The 25,310-nt window shown below is 46.5% G+C and overlaps 1 protein-coding gene across 1 annotated transcript in view; it reads right to left on the minus strand.

Moving 5' to 3' along the window:
* Positions 1–25,310, minus strand: part of HEG1 (heart development protein with EGF like domains 1) — a 74,331-nt gene that overhangs the window by 15,498 nt on the left and 33,523 nt on the right. Inside the window, exons 5-12 of the mRNA XM_080919440.1 lie at positions 20,919–21,161; positions 18,956–20,278; positions 16,436–16,552; positions 15,373–15,492; positions 11,276–11,379; positions 8,608–8,666; positions 8,180–8,340; positions 4,420–4,554 (exon numbers count right to left, since the gene is read on the minus strand). Of these exons, the coding sequence (XP_080775566.1) occupies positions 4,420–4,554; positions 8,180–8,340; positions 8,608–8,666; positions 11,276–11,379; positions 15,373–15,492; positions 16,436–16,552; positions 18,956–20,278; positions 20,919–21,161 (2,262 nt within the window). The remainder of the gene's footprint in view (positions 1–4,419; positions 4,555–8,179; positions 8,341–8,607; positions 8,667–11,275; positions 11,380–15,372; positions 15,493–16,435; positions 16,553–18,955; positions 20,279–20,918; positions 21,162–25,310) is intronic.

A 25,310-nucleotide genomic window follows, 5' to 3' on the forward strand; every position in this document is an offset into this window, starting at 1 on the left:
TTAATTTGCATTTCCCCGATGACTAGGGACATTGAACACTTTTTTAAAAAAAGTTACTGCCATTGTCCTTCTTTCGTAAATTATTTGTTCATTCCCCCGCCCAGTCAGTACTTTTTCAAGTTCATGTTTGTTTTTCACGTGTGTGTATGTGTGTGTGTGTGTGTGTGTGTGTGTGTGTGTTGTGTGTGTGTGTTTGTGTGTGTGGGGGGGGATTGGAGCACGTGGAGGTCAGAGGTTAACCCTCAGAGGTCAGTTCTTTCTGCCACTGTATGGGATGTGGGAATTGAGCTGAGGTTGGCAGGCCCATGCCCCTACCCACCAAGCCACCCTGCCAGTCCCCTTTTAATAGTTAAAAAACTCATTTCTTTACTTGAATTTTTTTCTTCTCTCTCTGTTTTTGTCTGTTTTTTTATTTTTGTTTATTTTTTTTTAATTTCTCTTAGAGATTTTTGTGTACCCCTGACTGTCCTGGAACTCACTCTGTAAACCAGGCTGGGCTCAGACTCACAGAGATCCTCCTGCCTCTGCCTCCTGAGTGCTGGGATTAAACTGTGCACCACCTGCCCAGCTCATGGTATAAATTTTAATAAGTGTTTCAAATCTTTTATTCAACAAGATGTAGCATATTCATATTCTCTTTTGAGAAAAGACATGGCAGGAGCCCCTACTCTTTGACACCCTGAGTTCTCTGCCTGACGAAGGCAGGGCCTCCTGTACTGAGCAAGCAGAGAGCTCCCGTTAGAGTAAGCTTCATGCCCTGACTCACGGTCCCCCTCCTACTGTGGGCCTCTGAGTCATGCTTCAGTGGGGCTGTGGAAGGAGGGATGACTTCTGGCTCAGGTTCCAAGAGTGCTCCACAGAGACTGCTCACCTCTCCACCCATCTCTGCACTGAGGGAGGCTGACATCACCAATCTATTCTGATCACCTCTTGAAAACAGTTTTTACGTCAGTCTACCTACCCAACCTCATGTGCTGAGTGGGGTGCTCTCCACTCCTGGCTGTTACCCAACCCCGAACAGGGTCTATCTGTTGTCCTGCCTATGAGCTCCAGCTGATGGCTTGGGCTGTTTTCATTTACCACCAAAAGGATCTTGGGTCATGTAATGACATTTTTCTAATCAAAAGAACAGAAGCTGCTGAGGTGATTCAGTGGGTAAAGGCATTTGCCCCCATGCCCTATGACCCGAATTCAACCCTCAGGACCTACATAATAGAGAGGCAGCTCTACTAGGTTATCCTCCGGTCACAAGTCACACAACCAACCAAATAAATAAATATATGTAAAATGTGTGTGTGTGTGTGTGTGTGTGTATGTGTGTGTGTGTGTTTTAACACAGGGTTTCTCTGTGTAGCCTTGGCTGTCCTAGAACTCTCTCTGTAGACCAGACTGGTCTCAAACTCCCAGAGATCCAACTGCCTTTGCCTCCTGAGTACTGGGATTAAAGGTATATGCCACCACTGCCTGGCTTGACTGCTTTTTTTAAACTATTTTTTTAAGGGTGTATCTATCACTTATCAAAGGTTGAGCGCCTGGTACTCTTGGACTCCCAGGGAAAAGCTTGCTGGGAAAGGCACTCCAGTCCCTCATCACAAAGGGACTCTGATCCGAGCACTAAAGAAGGAACCAAAGTGGAAAGGATTTGCATATATGGTAGCACTGAGCTCTGCCTACTGTCCAGGGAAAAAGCAAAACTAAGTTTAAAGTACACAGTGAAGTCTTGGTAACTCCTTTGCAGGACCCTAGGTAACACTAGGTAACTCCTTTGCAGGACATTGATGGTCTCAAGCTGTTTCTGTTGTCCTATGGCCACTTCATTAGGCACTTGAACCCTTTCTACATACAATGTTGGGACTCAAGGCACTTGTGGATGGAAAGATGAAGACTCCTGGAACCCCAGCTGCAGAGAAGGTTCCGTGATTGAGAGCCCTCACTGCTATGTCAGGAAACAGGAATTCAGCTCCTGATCACCTGTAACTCCCTCTTTGGAGTATCGGGTGCCCTCTTCTGGACATCTAGGGTACTTGTACACACACGGAACCCTTAGACCTTCGAACACATACAATTAAAATTGAAATGGTTGCTAGAATTGATGCTTGAGAGCAGGGAGGAAGCTAAGAAATACAGGAAGGACACATTTTAATGTTCAATGTGTCTGTGCTCCAGCATGAATGGCCAGAAGATGTCACTGCTAACCCATTGGACCGTCGTCAGAGGACTGCTGGCCATGAGCACCGCACCTCAGGGGGCTTCAGCCACACGACTAGCCAAGGCTAGTCAGGGTCTCCCTGTGCTGCTACTTGGTCACTGCCTGGTAGACATAGGTTGCGGGTACCTGTGTCACTTAAAGCACACATTTTGAAAACGATAACCTGGAAAGGACTGGGGCGACATATTCCTGCAATCTTCTGGGAAGCAGATATAGGAGGATCATGAGCTTGAGACTAGCTAGGCCATATACTGAATTCTAGACGAGCTTGGGTTAGAAAGGGGAGACCATTTCTCCCTTCTCCCCTCAAGTCATCTCAAAATTTGGCCAAATCTCTGTGCAAACAGTAGAGCAAAATATCTATTTTTTTTTTCTAATTCTCTGCAATTGTAGACTGCAAGTTTTTATACAGTATTCACACATATACACCAATGCCTCTTACTATCTCCTACAAGACAGCCCTATGCTGCTTTTGTGATACTTTCAAAGTTACATATAAAATTGAAAAAGATATCTCTCTTATAGAGCAGTGGTTCTCAACCTGTGGTCGAGCAACTCTTTCACAGGGGTCACCGGAGACCGGAAACCAGACATTTATACTACAATTCATAACAGCAGCGAAATGACAGTTCCAAAGTAGCAATGGAAATAATTTTATGGTCGGGGCTGACTACAGCATAAGGAACTGTTAAAGGGTCAGAGCACCGGGAAGGTTGAGGACCGCTGTTAAAGAGGCTTAGCCAAGGTAACCTCTGGCTACTCTCCCCCTAAGCCCTGCCTGTAAGAGGCGGTTAGGGCATTGCTGACCTGGAAGTAGAAGGAAGTGGGCCAAACCAGTCAGGAGCAAGGGTGCAGGTAAGGCCATTCTTGAAAGACTATTTCTGAGGCCAGCTCCTCTGCACCCACAGTCCTGCTCACCTTTGTCGCACACAGCACAATTTCACAACACACACAGACTCCAGCGTTCTCATTTCCCCACATGCAGCTAAGCTCCAGCCCTCATTTTTAAGAAGGGCAGGAAAGCAGGTTCTTTTGAGGCAAAGAGGCAGTCTGGCATGGCAGTGGAATACTGGGAACCAATCATGCCAGGCCAGAAGCCCAATTCCGAAAGCTGAGAGCAGACAACACCCACCCCTACAGAATTCTCTATGGAAACCTCACACTGTCAGCCGGTCTAAGGTGCAGGATAAAAGTGCCGCCCCCAGATATATCTTCATATTCCTTTGATGAAATGAATCCTCGGAGGGGAAGTCCTGACTGACTGACATGGTACCTTGCTCTTGTGTGGATTTTTCACCTGGATCTCACTCAGTATCTCTGTCACCAGCAAGGTGTTGACTGACCAGGAAATCTGTGCCTTTCACGTTACAACTGGAGAGCATGCTGTGTGAAAAAGGAGTCTGAATAATACCTTGCTGACTGTCACAGACTGTAGCAGTCTCTGAGGCCAAGGGACACGGCACTCAGGATCTGAATAAAACTGATTTTAGGGCAAACTTTTTGGACCACACTCATTAAGTGTGGTGTGGTCTCTGTCTCAAGTGGAGTGAATTTTGGCTTCTAAAATGCTGGCAGGGTTAGATTTCTACTTTCTAACATACCAAGCAATCTTAAAAACGATAACCCACCAAATCACCAACAACCTAGATAAAAACACAAAAGCAAGGCTCTGTGGGTTACAAAGACCAGCTTGAGTCACAGCTTTCTGTCCTTCCCGGGACATCAAATGAAGTGTCACCGAACTCATTTCAAAGAAGAGGAAACTGAGATTTAGAGATATGAAGTGCTTACTCAAGATGACACCCGATTAGGGAGGCAGAATGAGGCTCAGAGCCAGGTATCCTGGGCATCGGTGAGTACGCTCACCTGTCTACCTTTAGCGATAAGCAGGCATCAGACAATGCTTTGGGGAGAGAATTAATTTTTCTAACTTCCTCTAACTGCAAGGGAGGGGAAGGGTACCTTGTGATAACTTCCACTTTCTTTCCTTTTAAATGGTATTGGTTAGACCAGCGTGCACTAGGAGATACTTGCAAAGAAACACTGTATTCATTCCCTCTGCGGGTCAAATATTAGGAGCCAGTTACTCCCAGTTTAGAAGCATTGCACTCTGAGCAGAGACTGCCAACGTGGCATGCACGGCGCCTGCCCAGAGCAGAGACCAGTTGCACAGCACATGCGCCACACGACTGCCGGTGACCCGTTACTACCTCGGCAAGAGTGATCCATCTTGTTGAACTGAAAGTAGCCAGACTTGCACTGACACAGTGCAACGCCATCCAGGTCGGTGCAGATGGAGGTCTCTTTGTCACATTCTGGACTCTTCCGCTTACACAAGCTGCCCGCTGGGATGTGAAAAACAAGGCAGTGAGACCAAACCAAACCTCTTCTTCACACCTTATGATGTACGAACTTGCTATTTCAATAGGCTCAGGAGAGAGTTCCCCCGAGTATTCTTCTAGGAGCCATAGTCCTTTCAGAGACCCGGCACGGTTTCTGCCTCTTATTCCCTGGTCACCGCCAGCAAATAAATATTCACAAGCATTCCCTACGGAGAAACCAAACTGAGGAAGGAAAGGGTGCTGCCCAACCTACAAATGTAGCCCCAGGGTGGTGTGTTCTGTGCCTTCACATTAAAGGACCGGTGTGAGGGAGGTGGGGAGCTGGAACAAACCCAGAAAATGTGACAATGTTCTTAGGAAGCTGAGAGCTAGGACCTAAACCAACCAGTGCAGTCAGACCAGTCTCAGTGGAAACATGTCCGGGCTCTGTGTGACCCAGGGGCCCAGGACCACCCCTTGTGGTAAGGCAGCTTTCTTTGCCTTCAGTGTGTTGCCTTTTGGGGGTTTATTACAGAATGAAGTTGGAATGGTAATCTGATTCCCCAGGGTTGGCAGGAAGCTGTCTGTCTGTCTGTCTTCCCACTACAGTAGTAGGAAGGTTTATTCAGCACAGAGACCAGTAGGTGAGCATGTGCTGGGGTTGGGGTGCGAGTTCTACTGAACCAATCAGTCACCACACCAGCACCAGGAGAAAACAGAGGCAGACAAGGAAAAAGCCCAGCATTAAGGCTTGTTTTATGTTCATTTGGGGACTTTATTCACTTAGTGGTTGTTAAAGAATCAGTTTGTTAGTATCAAAAAGTATTCACTGCTGGGCACATAGCCCCTCTGTTAGGTTTTATACAGCAAAGATAATGAAGGGTATATTTTACCACCCCCAAGACAGGCAAAGACGCACATGTCAGTGGGAGCACAGAGAAAACAGAACTATGAAACCAACTTGATAGTGGCAACTTAACGACACATGGGCTAGGTGATGTAAGGCAGATGTGTGCTTCTGCTGTTGGGGGTCAATACCAAGTCCATCCCGGGAGCAGAGCATTGTGGGATGGGGAGAGGGCGAGCTCTCTACAATGAAGAGTGGGTGCCAGGTTTGTAGGCAGCCTTAAAGAAAAGGCCCTAAGCAATTCGGAAGGTTCCTGTTAATTCTGCAAAATTAACCCTTGCCTGGGCCAGTTCCGGTCATGGGAGCTGACACCAGGGCTTGATGGAACCCCGTATGGAATTCCCAGCATCCATCCCTTTTGAGAGTCCTGAGAACAAGACTGTCTGCTTGCAGTGGGGTGAGTTAGGGCACAGCTTCGGTTCCCAGTGCTGGATTTCCTGTCTTTATCAGTGGAAGCTGACGTGTTAAATCTGGGCTCCTTTGTTTATTGTAAAAGAAAAAAAAAGGTTTGTATTTAAGGGGAAATGTTTAAGCGGAAAAAATCTCACCAGGCAAACTTTGCAGAGCTGGCCCCAGGGAGGAACTCCCAGGGAGGAGCTCCGCCTCCAGGGCCTCACATCTGACTTCTTTGAAGGCTTTGCCAGTCAACTATCTAGCAGAGAGAAACACCACCAAGCATAAAGAGGGTCCAGAGCATCGTAGGCTGGGAAATGCCCACTCTGGGTTAGGTATTTTCTGGAAGCCAATGTTAAGTTTTCCTTCTATCCTGTCCATTGATCTAGACTGCTAGCCAATATTCATTGCCATGACAAAGCAACCAGTTCCTTCCCACCACCAGATTTCTGTTTGAACAGGGAGGGCAGGCCCTGCCTCTCCAGTGGGGAGTGGCTTTCCTCAGCCTTCTCAAAGAACATGTCTCTTAAAGCCACCCAGCAGGACCATGCAGAACCTCACTTAAATCGACCCTTAGTGATACGAATCCTTCTGCACTCAGGATACCCATGGTCTTTCCTGGGCATAACATCCATCAAACAGTCAATGAGCACTCACATGAGCCAAGGTTGAGGCAATGAAAGGGGGATTTCCAAAGTCTCTAAATCCCAGGAGACCACGAGGACTGTAGTACTTTGAAAGGAGGGAGGTGACATTCTCTGAACTGAGGGGAGAAAGCCCTCCTTGCCAGTGGCAATGTCCACAGCAGCCTAGTGCTGCCCTAATGCTGGAAACCCAGAGGTGTGTAGCAGCTGCTGGCCTAGCATCCTTTCTAGCTCCGGAAAAATTACCAAGAGCTAGAGCCAGATCCTTTGGCAAAACCCAGAGAAGGTCTGGAGGAAAACCAGATGTGAGGCCAATTTTAGCTAATGTGCATGGCAGTCTTTCTGCTCAAGGGATCGGAAGGGAGCATTGAAGGTGGCCTCCTCATGGGGACAAGAGCCTTCCTATAAGCCACATGGGGGCAGTCCAAGCAAAGCAGCTGGGTGAGCAGGCATTCCTGCTAGGGCAGGCTCTTGCAAATCCGCACGATCTTGCCAACTTGATCTGCAAAGCACAGATGCGCAGTTGCATGAGCTGGCAACAGAAGAGTGCCCTGGTCCAATGCTGAGCACACCAACTGCAGTCTAGAAACAGCTAGCAAACTGAGAGTGCCTACCTCACTGGGAGGAAAAATGGTACCCTGGAGCCCTTGGCAAGAGAAATAAAACCATACAACCAGAGAGCCTTGAAGTTTCCAGCACCCTACAACAGGGCATGAACTTTGAAACAAGACGCTCCAACTCTGTTATGTTCGGTCGCTTCCCCCCCCCCCCCCAGGTACAAAGTAGCCAGCTCTCCGGAGCCTATTTCACAGTGAAAGAGTAAGTATCAGCTCCCAAGGTCTGCAATGCACTTGTTCATGCAAGGAATGCTCTGGACCAGCAGTTATAACATCCTGACCCACTGAGAATGGCCTAGACTAGCCAGCGGATATGGCACCAAAACCTGATACCTTCAATTTATGTCTAACATCTGGATGCCAGATGGGGAGGCTTAGCTCTCCCCTCCTTTGCCAGCCCTCAGCCAGTGTTACAATGAGCTAACCAGAGCACACTTTGATCACCAAGAGGGACCAGCCCATATACCTATGGATGCTTTCTTATTCCAGCAAGTTCTCCACTCCCAGCTGTAAAACTATCCCCGAAAGATGCAAGAAGCCTTCCAGACTTGTCCTGAATCACCTTCCTCACTGGCCTTACCCTAACGCAGGACAAGAGCCTCTGACCAAACAAGGACCAAGGAAGGGAGAGCCCCAGCGTCACAGCACTCCTGAGAGTATCCGGCCCAGAACCCTCTCAGTCATTCTGTGCTTTTATGATAGTAAACAAACAAAAGATAGGTAAGACTGCATGCACACAGATCTTTGTTTTTTCTCAGTCATCATCATATAAAGATCATTGACAGCCCTACAGACTCTCTGTCACTTTCTGTCTCCCCAGGAAACAACCTTTTGTTCCATCAGCTCCTGTGAGTTCTTCCTGTCACCGTACAGAAGAAACAGAAGGAACCGGATGTCAGGGGGCCAATGCTCCAAAGGCCATGTGCAGATATATGCATGTGAGTGTTGTGAAGGACTGTGCTTATACATTCTAAAGACAGGCTCTGTCAAGGAGCTTCCCTAGGTCTGAGCCCCAAATGCCTCCCATCTCTAAGTCTATGCCTGCCTGCAAGGGCAGGTCCCCCCGCTCCTAGAGACTCCCTTCTTACCTCGAAAGACCCGCCTCTGAGACCCCAAGAGTTGGCAGACTTCAGCAGAGGACCTGCAGGAGTTGACATACTTCTGGATCCTGTCAGCCAGGTCAAATAGTGTCACATTGGAGGTCAGGGCAAAGGTGGTTTGCAGTGAGATGACCATGGTACTGGGCTCTCTGTGGGCAAAGTTAGCAAGGCCTTAACTGACTTGAAGTGACATGTGGGTCCCAGGCAGCTTGCAAAGTAAATTCTACTGCCACTCTTCACAGAAAGAATAGGGGAACATAAAGGCCCAGTGACCGTGGCCTCGGGTTACCCGGTGTATATTGGCTGTAAAACGGAGACTGCCTTAATTTTGATCACCCATTTGGGAACAGCGCTGCTCCACCCTCACTCCCCATTCCATAGACTAGTTCATAAACAAAAGAAATTCGGTTTCTCACCTAGACACACGGACTGTAGTTCGGATATAACCAGGCAGTGTTGAAAAACACACGTTTAACTGAAATGAAGAACCAGGTTGTCAGCCAAGAAACAAATTTTCTATTTTCAGGTAGCTTCAAGTTATCAGCAGGCAGCTTTACCCAAAGCAGTGTGGCCTTTGTATTCTTCACCCCCCTACCCCCAATACCTTTCTGTTGTTCCCCAGGGCAGATAGTGGATTAGTAGAAAAATCTCAGCAGGAAATGCTCAGTGCAGCATCCTCGAAAACAAAACATTTTCAAAGGAGAAGACCCAGGGTTTTTTTTTTTTGTTTGTTTGTTTGTTTGTTTTTTTTTTTTTTTTTTTTTTAAAGAACCAGGAAACTAACTGTTTATTCGGACTCTGCATAGTGAACAAGCTAGCTGAAAAAACTCAGCTCTACTTAGCTTCCCAAGTCTGACTGGCCCTACAGGCTCCTCATAGTCTATAATGAGTTGACCTGACTCAACGTCCTTCATTATAAAGACTCTGCGGGAAATTACACGACAGGGGTCAAGAGCTCTTTTGTTGGGAACAAATTAGAGCTATGTGCCTCATGTTTACCTAGTGCCCACAGAGAGCAGAAAGCCTCTGAGCAACATAAGTAGTGTTGGCCCCTTTAACAGCAAAGCTAGAGAGTCCCTTTTATGTAGCAGAGGACCTCAGTATCTCATCCCAGGTAGATCCTCCTGCCTTCAGAGCCCTCTGATTTGGGGAGATAAGAGTCAGGTATGGAATGCTGCCCAGTGGTTTGTGGGTTTGAGTGTCATGTTACTTCATAATACTTTATAGTACATATTATATATATAATGTATATATGTATATAATGTATGTATATATATTCTGTAGCAATGATTTATTATTATTATTGCCTTATTAACCTTTTATCTAGGTATGAGCAGAATGCCATCTTAAGAAACCAATGCTAAGCTTTCTCCAACGGCCATGTAATTCTTCACTGCTAGCTGGGGTGAGGTGTGTCATGTCCAGTGTATTCTATGATGATACATGGCCAAACAAAGAACCAACCAAACCAACCAAGCTAGGCAAATTGCTTAGCCCAGTGTAACGTGAAGGACTACATTTTTACACAGAGCTCCAACACCCTACAGTATGTTAGAGGAAAGTATCTATCTACAGAATAAGCAGGAGAAGCAATCAATCTACTTTTTCCTGATCTCACAAGGCAGTTTCTAAGCTATTTTTCAGAGTGTCTTGCTTGACAAGAAAAAATTTGTTGAGCTGGGAGGCCTGGGTCGTGCCAGAGTATTTGGCATAGCCCCTGCCACTAGCCATGTGATCACACCAGCAGTGTGAACACTAGAGGGAATTCTGGGTAATATGACATCACTTCAGCCCCCTAGAAGGCCTAGGGACTGAAGTCAGTCAACCATGTCTATATGGTGACATCCAAATAAATGCTTCAGACCTCAAGGCTCAGGTAAGCATTATGGTTGGCCAGACTCTATACACTTACTTATATACTGTTGCCAAGAGGTACCAACAATGTCATTAAAACCACAAGGACACAGCAACTAGAAGCTCTGCATTTGGAACCTACAGACTCTGGCTCATGCAACTCTTTCCTTAGCTAATTTTAACTTAAAGCTTGCCAGAGCAAGAGACCATTTCTGTGAAGATAATGGCCTCCAATAAGTTCTGTGGGTCCTCCTAGTAAATTATTGAAATGTACAGTGCTCTTAGAAACCTCCAGACTGGCAGTTAGTTGAACACTGGTGATCTAGTAGACTGCTTCCAACACTGCCTGTGCTTCGTGTAGACTCAGACAAGACTGTCAGCTTCCAGAGCCTCCACGTTTGCCATCTGCAGATATGTTACCAACCCTCTTACAGGACTGAGCATCTGGCATAGTCCCCGTGACAGATTAAATGCTCAGTAGACATGAAAATGGAATTAAAATACAAACAAAATCCACAGTCCTATAAGAGCACTTAATTCCTGGCTAATATATGAAGTCTAATTCAATGTAGTGGCAAATCTAATTTAATTTCATCTCTAATTTAGTGTAATGGCACATTTCAGTTCCCAAACACCAAATCTTTGACTTGGGCAGCTGCTGCGAACAAAATGTATTGTCTGTGTCTCATTTCCATTTCTTTTTATCTGTTCTTTCCTACTATAAAAGTAAAGAGGGAAAAAGCAGCATCCAAGGCCTTTAGATAATTTACATTGTGAGCTCACAAGCCCAGCTAGTCGGAATTAGGACCAGGCTGCTGGCATCCTTTGAGGAGAGAGTGGACTCTCTCCAAGCTCTGAGAACACAAGGAGCTCACATCAGGTATCATAGCAGATGGGACACTACACTTTTCTGATCTTTCCCCCTCACGGGCAGCTCACATGGGTACAGGGCATCACCATGCCTGTTGACTCTGTGTTTGCATGAGAAAACAGCCTGTCAGATGGGGGCACACATGGAGATGTGGCTGAGCAGCACTCTTCAGGTCCTAACACCTTTCTTCCATCTCCAAGACATTTATTGTTTTTTTAACCTCACCTTAAACTTTCCCCGTGAAGACGGAAGTAAATCTGGGGGATGTAGATGGCCCTCAGCAGTATGTATACACTTCTGAAAGAGATCTGGTCTAGAAAACAAAGGGTTAGCATGCAGAGCGATGTCCGGACACTTACTGTTTGAGCCATCTCGCTTTCAAGCTCCTGAGTGTTAGAATGGTTTTCTGCAGTAGCATTGAGGAAAGTCTTCTTTAACTTAAACTCGGTCACAAAGGTTCTCACTGAAGAGAAAAGCATTTCCCGTTAAACCACACAGCAGAGACTGGGACTACGCAAAGCTACACATCTGGAAATCTCGGAACAGCCAGCTTTATCCCCCAGCAGGACAATCTGCACGGGTCTTCTCGAGGGTAAATACTTCCTCCTCGAGGTGGCCAAGGAGTGACACACATTTGTAGTAGGTTTAATGCCCAGGTGCTATGATTCCATTATTATCAGCCATGTAGAGAAAACAACCCACGTTAGAAACACTGCTGGGGTCCAGGGAGGGGGAAGCCTCCCTAATTTTAAGGCCCATTTCACTTATAAAATAAAATTTTAGGTAACACTAATTTCTGATGATTGGGCCCGAGGTTCCAGAATGAGCAGACAACCAACAATTAACAGCCGGTTTTTAGAGCTGGTTCTTATCACTCATTGATCAATTATTACTTACCATTATATCAATTCATCATATTAAATTATATCTTATGATATTAAAATTCGTATCTTTCCCTCGCTACAGAAGAAAAATAAGTAAAGCCTCAGCCCCTCTAACAAGGAAAGCTTGCATGCTGAATGAAGAGGGGAGCTGGTAAGTGAGCCAGGGAAAACTGCTAACATTTTAGTTAACTGACTGAGCCTCTGGTTCTTATTTAACATCCTTATGCTTGCTCCACAGTTCAGTGCAGCCAGCTGCTTAGGACTCTTTCTAAACAGCAGGCAGCTCTTTGAAAACACTCTGGGCCAAGGGAAACCATTTCAGCATGCTCTAATTTGCATGCTTCTCTGCAAACAATGAAGCCAGAGGACAGGAAAAGAGAAAGACTTCGTTCACCCAACTGAACGGCTTCCCTTTGCTACCTGTGGGCGGGCGCTCTGCACACAAGCGGTCCAGACAGTCACCTGGCCTGCTTGATTCCCTCCTCAGGTGCCCAAGTTCAAATCCAGACTCTCCATTTAGGAAAGTACACAGGACAAGAGTTAGGCACACAGAAGTTTCCTGCCTTCTGTTTTTAGCATGAGTAATATCATCTGTCTGCTCCTAAACTCTGCCTTCTTTCCTGGAAGGGATTTGCCAAAGGCATTTCTACCTCTGTGGAGATGAGGCCGTGCTTGGCTTAAGTTCCTGCTTATTGTAAAAACAGGGACTTTCCGCCTATGCTTTGTCCTGGGTGACTCCATTTTACAAGCAGCATTTGACTCTATTTCATGCTGTGGATAAAGACACCCCCTCCTGTCCAGCCTGGGGCACAGACTGCTAAATATCTTGCTGCAAGAATGTATCAATTAGATCGAATCTGCATAAGTATAGGGGCTTAGGAAAACTCTGATTGAAAAGGGAGGTCCTAAGAGCTTATGAAACACACCAAGGAAAGGTGCAACAGCCGCTCCTGCTACCCACGAAGAGGAGGACACCTTATACTCTTATGGCAGTGGCCCTAGCAACCTGGCATCTGACCACCCAGTGTGCACAGGACCTGTATGACTAAAGGACTTCAGCTTGGCTCAGTCTCCACTCTTGATGTGGCATCCTCTGTCCCTTTGTCCGTCTGGCCCCAGTTCTGTGTAAGACCTCACCCCTGTGGCCTACATGGGTCTGTGTTTCACAGTCCTGTGCCTCTACAGCTCCTCTCAAGAGTACAGTCCCAGCGCAAGCCTGTACCCCCACAGCAGCTTGGTGTAGTCCTCAGTTCTCCACTGTGGTCCCTGATCCAACCACTAAGACTGACTCTCTTCTCCGTATCTGACACTCCTAAGACCCCTTTAAACTTCTTGAACTTTGCAGTGGCTCTCTCTCTCTCTCTTTCTCTCTCTCTCTCTCTCTCTCTCTCTCTCTATGATTTGTCTATTTAATGTATGTGAGTATACTGTCTCTCCCTTCAGATCCCATTACAGATGGTTGTGAGCCACTATGTGGTTGCTGGGAATTGAACTCAGGACCCCTGGAAGAGCCATGTCTCCAGCCCATGCTGTGGCCTCTCCCCCCCCCCATACACACACACACACATACACACACACACACACACACACACACACACACACACACATGCACCTCTCTTTCCTGTGATATGTAATATGTGATCTGAGTTAATATTTGTAATTAAATTTGAAACAAACCTATGCTTGCCCATGGCCAGCTATCAAGAGAGATCAGAATAATTTGGCAAATTATAGCAAATGAAATTGAAGTAGCTTGTGAACTTGCTGTTACTCAATAAATTCTGACATTGTGGAAAGACACAGATGTGTCCCTGTTTTTAATATAATTAGTGTACTCAAGACAGCTTTAAAATGGGTATTTTAAAAAATTACATTTATTTACTTTGTGCCTGCCTGTGTGCATTCGCCTGTGTGTTGACAGTCCAAAGCACTCATGTGTAATTCAGAGAATGGCTTGTTGGAACTGGTTTTCTCTTTCTACCTCGTGGGTCCCAGGAATCGAATTTAGCTAGTTAGACTCAGCAGTGAGCACCTTTATCTGCTGGACCACCTTACTGGCCCAAGATAGACTTTTTTTCAAATCTCAAGTTTAACTGCTGATTTCACTATTGACCTGTAACAATGGCTCCGTATCGAGAGCAGTTTGTTTTCTTAGCATCCAGTCTGGTGAATGCTGCCTTCCATCTGGACAGTTCTTCACACTTAGAGCTTGTTCAAACAGATTATTTTATTTGACATCCCCCAAACCTTGAGCGAGCAGTGGAGCATGCCGTAATCTGATTTAACAGATGGGGACACTGAGGTTCTGGCTGGCTATTCGGTGCGGGTGGTGGCTGGGAGCCTAAAGCGAGTGTGTTTTCCATGGGCTTCAAACCACAAACAATAAGAACAAATATTCCCATCTCCTTTCGTCTTCAACTGCATACGCTCGGCTAGGTCCCTGCAGGGTGTGGCCACACAGAACAGGTTACCCAGACGCAGTAGAATTACTGAAATTCTTGATTTTGACGCCTGTCTACATATGTAGACTTTCCTTTTTAGAAAACAATGCTCAGTTTTTATATTTCAGATAATGTTCGAAATTCTCATTTTCGCAGAGTGCTAGCCTTAAGAAGCGTCTTCCATCTGTGGGTTTTGGGGGGGTCCATGCAGATAACACTTGCAGGCAACACAGGCATTGGTTCTCCCCAAAACTGTTGGCTGAGCATTTGTGCACACGCCACCACACTGGTCAACTGGAGCGGATACAAAGGCAGAGATTCTTTCACCTGAGAGTTTTAGCTTTGAATCTGAATTTCTCATTCTAACTTCTCCAGCAAACAAGGTGTTAAATTCAGCAACCCAAGAAGGGTCATGCCCTGTGTGTAAGGACACTCTTACAATAAATACACTGTTGTATAACAGAAAACTGTGGGCTAGAAATCATCAGCTGTGACCCCTGCTTGGCCACTGAGCATCTCGGAGCCTTGGTTTTTGCTGCATTTGCTGATCTGCTTTTTAACCAGTAGGATGAAGAGTGGACGGGAAACCGAGGAGCTCCATGGGCCTATCAAATGAGGAACAGGTATGACCAATATCGTGGCCAGATTCCAGGGGTGGGTGTGCCAAAAGGTACCTGTCTGTGGCTAACAACTCGAGTTACACTTTCAGAATATGTACACACCACAGAAGCCCATCAGAATCTTACTGTTTTTTTTTTTAATTCTAAAATTAAAAAAATAAATAAAAATGAACAAAAAATTGTAAGTAAATAAATAATTTTAAAACCCTTATGTAGTTGAAATATACCCCCCTTTTTTAAAAAATGAAACTGAAGGGTAAAATGGCTGAGCAAATGCTTGGCCACTGAGTGTCTCAGATATAAAGGATACACTTATAGATGTCTCTTGAATTTAATATATAAAAATATGATGTCTATCAACAAACAGCGAAGGAAGATACTGCATCTACAAGTGTTGGGATAACAGCCAATATGCTGTGCTTCTTTATTCCTGGATTGTTTAGCTTGGAAAACACGTTGGCTTTGATTAGGAAGGAAACAGTCAGTTCAACGGCCGACTTAACTCTCTTACCCAGACTGCATATTCCTTTCTCCAACTGATACCCGACCGGGCATCTGCAGGTGAAAGATCCCTGAGTGTTGTCGCACGTGGCTAGGGGAGGACAGGGGCTGGAGAGACATTCGTTCACATCTGCAGGGGAAGACAAACAAGAGCATGCTGATGGGGTGGTAGACAAAGAATCATAGTCCAGTACATACCAAGAACCAAGTGGCACTGTGTGGAGTGTGCCACAAAAGAAGAGGGGACGACTTCCTGCCGGGACAGTGGCAGCCATGTGAAGAAGTAACTGTATCACATGGCACGGTTTAGAGGTACAGAGATAAACATAGATCTAGTTGGTTGCTGTTGCTGTTTTGAGACAGGGCCTCATCCTTTTATTCCTGGCTGGCCTGGAACTCGCTGTGTAGATCAGAGTGGCCTTCAACTCATAGAGATCCTACTATCTCTGGCTCCTGGGTGATGGAATTAAAGACACGCCCAGCAGAAAGTGTAGATTTTGATGCAGGCAAAAAAAATTAAAGACCGTTTTAAATTATAGTTAAATAATAAATAAAACTAGAGCGACTTCGGCAAGCAGATCTTTGGGAAGAGGGAAGATTCTGAGCTGAGGAAGCAGCAGAGTAAATACCCAGGGCAGGAGAGTGCAGGGAGCTCTAGACGGTCCAGTGTTGCAGGGGAGTAGAGAATCTATAGAACAGAGCTAGACCAAAAGCTTGTCTATAACATGCTGTGGTCCTTCATATTACAGACAACATACAAGCACACTAACATTCAAGCAAGAAGACTATTAAACTTAAAAACTCTCACCTTTGTACACTCTAGAAGAGAGAGTCTCTTTTTAAAAATGATTGTTTTTAATCATATGCATGTCTGTGTACACATGAGTGAGGTGCCTGCAGAGGCCAGACGTGTCCAATTGCTTTGACAGTAACGACCCCCTCCCCCGATATGGATTAAACCCAAACTTAGGTCTTCTGTAAGCACAGTCCATGCTGTCAGTCCTGGAAAAAGCATCTTACTGACTAGCCCAATAGCCCAAGGTGACATTACAGTAGACGATCCTGCCTCTTACCCACACTGCAGTTCTCCCCTTGCCAGGCAGGCGGGCACACACATCGATACCCATGGCCGGTGAGGTCCACAATGCATTTGCCATCATGAAGACAAGGATTCATGGTACAGCTGTTGACTAAACACATTGACGGAACAGCACAGGCAATGTCAGAGGAGTTCTGGCAAACATCTTCTCGCAGCTAACACTTGCTTCTAGCTTATGTCTGTTTACTTGCCCCTGAAAAACCTCACACCCTCTAAAATAGTGCAGGGTCCCCAGAGGTGGTACTGGGCACAGGGGCACTTTGTGTACATATGTAAGTGCTGGATAATTACATACCTGAATGTAAGCACGCATATTAAATGCTTCTTTCGGGCCACTTGGTTCAGGACCAATAATTATATTGCCTTTGTGAGACTTAGAAATTTCTACTGGACTATGTAAATGCCAACTTAAAGCATGTTCTAAGGTGGAAAGAATTTCTGGTCAATTTTATCCTGTCTGCTCTACGATTCACTGTGTGCACAAATGCACCCATATGCATGGCTCCCTTTTCCTCTTGGACTTTGTCAAAACTCTAGAAACCTTTCTCTGAGAAATCTTGAAACGCTGGAATTGTACACATGTGCCACCATGTTCGGCTTCTGAATATCTTGAAGTTCAATCAGGCCTCCACGGATTGCCCAGCGCCTAGAAAATTATCAGTTAAACACTACGATGCCCTTCTCAAGTAGGTCACGGAGGTTTCCTGGGTAACCTGGGGTGACAGTGAACGTCTGACTCTCCTGTCCCCGCCTCCTAAGTGCTAGGGTTGCAGGTGTCCAGCTCTTTCTATATACAAAATCAGGCTCCATCTGAATTCAGGAGGCCCTTTCTGGTTAAACTTTAATGTCACCTTGGCATCTCCCATTCATTCCCTGCCTCATGATGCCCACGCATGATGTTTCGCTCTATATAGTTAGAAGGGTCACACTCCGGTTATACTTGTTTTATAAGGGGTTTTGAAAAGCTGAGAACCACATTATCACTTGCAGGGAGGAGAAAGGAAACAGGGAGGAGAACCACATTATCACTGGGGGAGAGGGGAAAGGAAACAGAAGTCAGGGCCTTCAAAATAGCCTGAAACAAGCCATCTTGTTCTTCACAGTCATTGTTGAGATTTTACTATTTGGAAATTACGTGTATATGGGGGGTGTGGGCATGGGCATGTGGGCACGCTGTTTACAAGTGGTTGTGAGTTTCTCCATGTGGCTGCTGGGAACCAAACTCAGGATGTCCTCTAAACAGACACGGAGTGGTCTCTTCAGCCCCCATACTTTAAATGTTACCTAACACCACCTATAAGATCAGAACACCTACATAATTAAACACGGAACCCTTAGGTAATTCTATAGTTTGCAGGGAACATGCTGTAAATACTTCCAGCAACGGTAACAGCTAACACTCCCTTTAAGGGAGTCTGCTGAACCCAGGACTGAATGTATTGCCTGCCGGAAATAAAGATTCTTCTGGAGAAGACATACTCAGGTTGCTGAGAAAGGGGTGCTGTGGTACAGCGACAACTTATGACTCTGCCCTCCAGGTTCATCCTCACTAAGAGAAATTAGTACAACAAACTGAGCTCTCTGCTGGAGCGACCACACACTATTCCCTTTCTTTCCCTGTAACTTAAGATGATCTGTCTCTCCTTCAACAGCAGGTCTGCTGGATCAACTTCAAGTGCATTGGTAACCCCATGTCCTGCTGTCCTGCCTCTGCCTCTTTCTTTGCCCCAGGTTGCCTTTTTTTTTCTGATACCTTCAACACGCTGAACAGATAACCTCACCCACAAGGCAAAGAAACCCTGGTCAAGTAGTCAGTGAGAAGAGGTCTGTCCAACATCCTTTTGTTTGCATGTCTTCTGGTTACTAACTAGCAATAAAATCAGGACACAAAGAGCTGTGGGTCTCCCTTGATAGAGAGAAAGAAGGTTCTGCCCCCAGGAAGCCCCTGAGCTGATTAATGTGGAGGCACTGGGTCCTCTTTGTGAAAGTAGACATTCACACCTACCTCTAACAAACCACCTAAAGCTTCTTATTTCTTTTGTGGTGCCTGAGACCCCGTGGGAGACTGTATGTGTGTGCAAGCCATGTGTTTTGCCAACATTCAGCATCTTAGCCAAGCTTCTCCACTGTCCAGACCCACATCTAAGCCGGACGTTGCCCTTAGATGAGCTAAAGGCACAGTTGAAATGTTTGACAATTACAGGGCATGGCAGGCTACAGTTACATCTTCTGTGCATGTCACACAGGGCCACACAGTGTCCTCTCTCCTCATTCTTCAGAAAAAAAAAATCATGTAACTTGGGGGGATATCAGGAGAAAATTAGACCCACACTGCCCAAACTTCATGCTTTCTGTTATAGTGGGAGTTCTTCTGGGTCATAAAACAGACCCAGATACTAGCCAGGTCTACACATTCACACAAACCACAAACCCCCTTGCAGCTCTACTAATGGACAGGGCCTAGTGGTCAATGTATTTGTAAGATGCACTTTACCTGGGGTTAGAGGTGACAGTTCTGTTGGTGACTGTGGGGTGCTCTGAGCAGCAAAGGTGGTATATTTGGAAGTCAACATTTCAGCTGTAGAAACATCTGTGGTTTGAGGTGAAGATGGTCTAAGAAAATGTGAACCTGGGCTGGGCTCTTCTGCATGGCCACTCTCTGTGGTTATTTCTTCTGTTGGCACAGTTGAAGTGCTCAGAGGGGTTGAGTGAGTGGTAGGATTCATAAGCCCCCGGTTCCCTTCTGTGGTGATGGCCCCTTCAGTTGAGATCTGTGGCACTAGAATTTCAGGGTTGGTTGGGAGGGGTTGTTTCTCTGGGGTAGTGTGTACAACTACAAGACCTGGGGTCAAAGCTTCTACGTGTGACAGGGTGCTGGGACTGGTCACAGGAGACTTAGTAGTCTGGGGCATGGCAGATGTCACAGCTGAAGACATCTGGCCTACGCTGATGCTTGTGGCTGGAAAGGCTGGTTCTGTGGAGAACTCTGTTAAGGCTGGGGACCAAGGGGTCCCTGGAGGAAGGCTTACTGTTGCTGCTTTGGTAGAGTCTGTGGGCGGAGACACCAAGCTTGGTGACTTCGCTTCTGTGATGGGCTTCTCTTGCTGTGGGGTGCTCTGGTTCTTGGGGTCTGCTGTTTGGTTGCTGGGGATCAATGCGACGGCCGATACTGTTGTTGACATTTGGACTGAAGTCACACGTGGCTCCCTTGCCCTGTGAGGGACTAGGGTAGAAGATGGATGTGGGAAAGTTGTTTGTGAGACAGAAGATGGGGCAAGAGTCGACACCATTAAGGAGACCGGTGAAGGTGATGGTGAGGATGTGGCGGCCTCAGAGGTAGACTTTAGCTGCTGTGTGGGAGACCCGGTGGATGATAAGGCTGATGAGAATGGCTGGGGTTGTGACGGTGAGGGCGGAGTTGAAGGCATCACTGAATCAGGTGGGTCCTCAACAGGTTTGGTTCTGGTATCAAGAACCATGGTGTTTGGCATATTAACGGTGGATGTGTAGGTTGGGAGGTTGGACGTATGCAGAGCCGGTGACTGGGTGGAAGACTGAGCAGGCTCCCTGTCATAGGAGGACATGGCATTTTGTTTAGGCTGAGTCTGAGAGGGAGAGTTCACATGTGGAGAGTCTGAGATCTGAATGGAAGAGGTTGAGCTCTCGCTGGTCTCCGAGTAGGAAGTGTTATCTGTAATGGACAGTAGTGTCCGTTCTTTGGTGAAAGTAGATGGAACGTAGGCATGGTCTGTGTGGTCGCTGGAAGTCCTTTGTCCAGCATCTGAGCCTTGCTCTTGAGTGTAACTCAGTCCCGTGACTACAAAAAGAAAAGACAAAGCTGAGACAAGCACTGTTCAATACTCTGTGTCTTATCCGTGAACTTAACAGAGGACCATACTGCCTGTGAGAGACGATTTCTCATGGCCAGCACTCTGAGTAAAGATGACAGAGGAAGGCTAAAATAGTCAGGGTCACTCAGAGTAGGACCCTCCCCTCACCCTGTGAGGAGCAGAGATAGTGACAGAAGTGAAAAGTGGGGACCAAGAGCCCCAAAATAGGAAATGTTTCCAAAGCCCTTCCTCATGCCTTTCTAAAAACAAACAAACAAACAAACAAAAACCAAATTGCTGTTGAAAAGCTCCCCGGACCCCAAATAGTAATTGTCATTATTAAATGGAAAAAGAAAAACGTTCCCAACTTTCCACTGTCTAAGGAGGTATTTCTTCCCGGGAGATGGTGTCCACCACAGTTACCACTCTACGTTATTTTAAACCCCCTCGGGCAGATGTCATCCCATATACCTCAAGCAAGCATGAGGCCAGAGGGGTGGGAGAACCCAGAACATTCTTTTCCTAATAAGCAGTAAGCTACTTTTTGAGTTGCCAGCCAACCTAACATCCCAGGACTTTCGATCCAATCTACAGAGAGTCGAGGAAGGCTACTCTGGGAGAACACACCTCCGAAAGTTGGTGCCCTGGACAGCAGGCCATCCGGCTCCGTCACGTTCCCGCGTGGAGTGGGGCGCGCGGGGCGGGTGGCTGCACGAGGGAGGTCAAGGGACCGCAGTGTGCGCTCCCCGCTCCGGGTGAACATTGCAGACGTGTGGGGTGCGCGTGCTCCGGAAGTCCTGTCTGCGGGATCTGAGCTGGGATCTGAGCTGGGATCCGAGCTGTCGCTCCGCAGTGTGCCGCCTTCCAGGGCTGCAGGCAAGAGCACGAGGTAAATGCAGGGACCGGACTTTTAGCCTCACATTCAAAGCCCAGAGGCTTCCCTGAGGCTCTTTAGCAGAGGCCAGCGGGTTGATACCTCTGTTCATATTACTCCAGCCAAAGGATCCAGACTGGATTTCTGCTTAATGATAAAAGATAACAATCGGGTTCTATCGGTGAAGTTGGTGGCAAGTTAAGGGTGGGGGGGCCTGTGGAGCACCAGTCACGGCGGGTCAAAAAATAGCAAGGATACTTATGAGCAGTAGTGATGCGCTCAGGAGGCAGAGGCAGGGTGGATCTCCGAGTTCGAAGCCAGCTTGGTCTACAGAGTGAGTTACAGGACAGTCAGGGCTGCACAGAAAAACTATGTCTCAATAAACAAAAGAATGAACGAACTAAAAAAGGCCTGGAGATTAAGGTTGGTATTCTTTTATTTTTTTATTTTATACTCAAGTATGTGCGCTCGAGAGCTCGTGTGTGTGTGTGTGTGTGTGTGTGTGTGTGTGCACTCTCGCAGGAGTGGGAAACTTGGAGAATGGTTAGTCGGAGTCTGTTCTCTCTTCCATCATTTGGGGTCCTGGGGATTGAGCTCAAATCATTAGGCTTGGAGGCAAGCACCTTTACCCACTGAGCCATCTTGCCAACCCTGTTTTTTATTTTTAATGCACTTGTTTTATTTTGTTGGACTAGGGAAGGCAGCACATGAATAAATGCCCTTCCTCTCTTTTGACAGGGTATGTGATGGATGCTAAACTTAGAACTACCTTATACTATTAGATTACTGAGTAAATCCTTTTTAAAAATAGTGAACATCAAGTCCAAACTTGATCTGTGCACATACACATAAATAAAATAAATATGTTTAAAAACAGTTTTTATTTAATTATTTTAATTTTTGCGTCCTTAATTTTGGGGTGTGTGTGAGTGTTTTGCCCACGTGTATATATATATATATATGAGGCACATGTGTGCCTGATGCCTTAGAGGCTAGAAGAAGGCATTGGATTCCCTGCATGCCCTAGTTACAGGCAATTGTGAGCTGCCATGTGGGTGCTGGAAAGAAACCCAAATCCTATACAAGAATTATAAGTGCCCTTAGCCACTGAGCCATCTCTCCAGATCCTATATCATTAATTTTTAAATGACGTGCATCTGAATGTGAGTTTAAGAACACGACTGCAGTACCCGAAGTGGTCAGAGAGGGCGTGAGATCCCCTGGAACCAGACCTAACAGCTCGTTGTGAGCCATTTGATTAGGGTGATGGAAAAAGAACTCAGATCCTCTGCAAGAGCCGTATGCATTCAGCTGCTGAGCGCCACCTCTGCAGCCCCATTAACCATCCCTAAAATCACTAGTAGTGTTAATGATGCTTTGGGTTGTACTGTAAGCACTCTCTAGCTTTTCTGTAAATAAGCAAAACCACCCAGGATCGGGTAAGTTGGCTCATTAGAAGCTTCTGAACTTTCTCTTGCTGCCCTTGAGCAGAGGGACAAACAAACTACCCTTGTGGCAGCACCAGTCACAAGACAACTATCAAAGGTCATAGCTGACTTCACTGGCTCCTGCGGGCACCGTCCCAGGCAGGGCTGTTTGAGACGGTTCAAGTCAGACTTTCTGTAATCCCAAGCCTGGGGAGACCACTTCTGTTTTGGCTAAAAGAGAACTTCCTCCCATAGAGGGAGTGCTCAAACTGGTGCTAAAGGACGGGGCTGTGCTGTGATTGGTCCAAAACACCGGTCAGTGGTTGGTGCTAAGATCAAGGCTGCCTGCTCTAACACAAATGGCTGTGACTGGCCCGCATGTCCCTTTCTGGGCTACATAAGGTGGCTGCTTAGATTCTGACTTCTGCTTCTCCTCTGCTGTGACAGTAGACACCCCACCCCCACCCCCAGAGGCATCTTCAGATTGGACTTTTCCTGCTGTTTTCAGAAAGCGTAGCAAAGGCCACAGAGAGCAGAGGGTATGGGTGAAGACAGTGCCAGGGGTCAGGCTGTAACTGTACAACTGAAGATCTCAGAGAGACATGGGGCAGGGGACCCGGCACATCTCCTGGCACTGCCCATGGCCACTTCACTGCATTCAGTCGTTACTACTGGGCGAGCACTGCAGAGGCCCCGCTGGCCTTGGAAATTATCCCTACAGCTTGCGCCTTCACTCAGAGTCTCAAGCTTAGACCTGGCTTCCTGGTACACAGACCCAGCATCCCTCCACACCTGCTGTTGCATTTTTGAAAAAGTAGGTGGCCTCGGAACTCCTGGCACAGTAGCAGATTGCCTGCTGATGCCACCTGCCTGCTGGGATCAGCACCTGCAGTGCACTTGCTGGGCGCAGATGCCTGTGCCTGAGTAATCCTGGCAGCCCCTGGCACCCACTTCCTGCCAGGTGCCCCTGATTAAACCCAGGCTCCCCAGATACGGCCCAGATAGAGGTAGACATCTGGAGTAGGACGGATAGAGCAGAAGGAAGAGAAGCAGGGACCACAAAAGAGAATAAGAAATTAATAAAAGGTTATAAGGAGCCAATGAAGAAGCCCAAGAGCCCCTCGCCCCGCAAAGGCCCTGGTCACCAGATTTCCAGAAAGAGACTCAAGCCTGCATGGCTGAGGGTCATAAAGCCCAGGCTGAGAACTGTTAGTTACACTGGCCATCACTAAGGGGCCTGATGCCTGGGGCCTGCACAGGAACTGTAACATTACAAGGTCTGTCTTCCACTGACTGATGCTAACAAACACCGAGGGAAAGAAAAGCTGCTGGAGACCAGATCTGAAGAGAGACTGCCTCTCCACTCTCTCCCTCTATCCGGGAACAGAAAAGAGCCTTCTACAGGAAATAAGCCTGCGGACAGGACATCAGTGACTCAAAGCAACAGTAAGCCAGGAACCACGAAGGTGGCTTAAGGCATGCTGAAGGACTTGGGAGGCACCTGGGTGCTGAGCCACCCAGTATGGGTGTGAGAGGAAAAAAAAGATAATTGGTTGAGAGATCATGTATACTCTACAAGTAAAGTTTACGTGTGCAAACAGTCACAGAGGGTCAGAGGCCGAAGCGGCTGAGTACTAAGGAGACTGAGAACCAGCCAAGGCAGGAGTTATAATTAGTCAGCTTTGGCTGATCCAAAGGCAAAGAGAGAAAGTATTATACTAATGTATAGTGAGCTCATTTCAGCAATGAGGCAGCTCCTTATCTAGTTTACAAAAAGGATTTTAAAATTACGTATATGTGCACGTGTATTTATGTACACATGAGTGCAGTTGCTCATGGAGGCCAGAAGAGGGCATCAGATAGATATTCCAGAGTTGGGAGCTGCCTGATATGGGTGCTAGGAACCAAATTCAGGTCCTCTATAAAAGCAGCAAGTGTTCTTAATGGTCCAGCCATCCCCCATCCCCACCCCGACCCCCTACAACGCCCCCATCAAGCCTTTTAATTCCACAAAGGCCTGATCTCAACGAAACTGTGTTTTCCTGGCCTTGAGCTCAGAGATCTACCTGCTTCTGCCTCCTGAATGCTAGGTTTAAAAGGCTCACACCATAGCACCAAGCTCACACATGTGGTTGATTCTTTCACAATCAGATGCTTTTGTGTATAGCAGGCGTAATAATACACAGTGACCTAGTGGTGGGGAAGTCAGAATTTAAATCTGTTAGAAATGTAATGACAAGCTTGTTCACTTCAATAGGCACCTACGTTATGATGAGAAAACTACTGAGAATTATTTTCAAAAATTAGTCAAAAGTATATTTAAATAGCCCACAAAACACAACAACAGCAAAACAAATGTTTTAAAATGTTCACATTAGACCAAAATTAAAAACTTTCATGCCCCAATATTACCATCAAAAAGCAAACATGAGGAGGGGCTGGAGAGATGGCTCAGTGGTTAGGAGCACTGGATGCTCTTCCAGAGGACCCAGGTTCAATTCCCAGCACCCACATGGCAGCTCACAACTGTCTGTAACTCCAGTCCCAAGGGATCAGACACACTCACGTAGACACACATGCAGGTGAAAGATTAATGCACATAAAAGTAAATAAAAATTTAAAAAGTAAAAACAACAAAGTACAGAGTGGGAGAAAGTACAGTGAGCTATACATATCAGAAGGGACTAGTATGCAGAATATTCACACACACACACACAC

The sequence above is a fragment of the Micromys minutus genome, assembly GCF_963924665.1.
Source record: "Micromys minutus genome assembly, chromosome: 7".
Classification (NCBI taxonomy): Eukaryota; Metazoa; Chordata; class Mammalia; order Rodentia; family Muridae; genus Micromys; species Micromys minutus.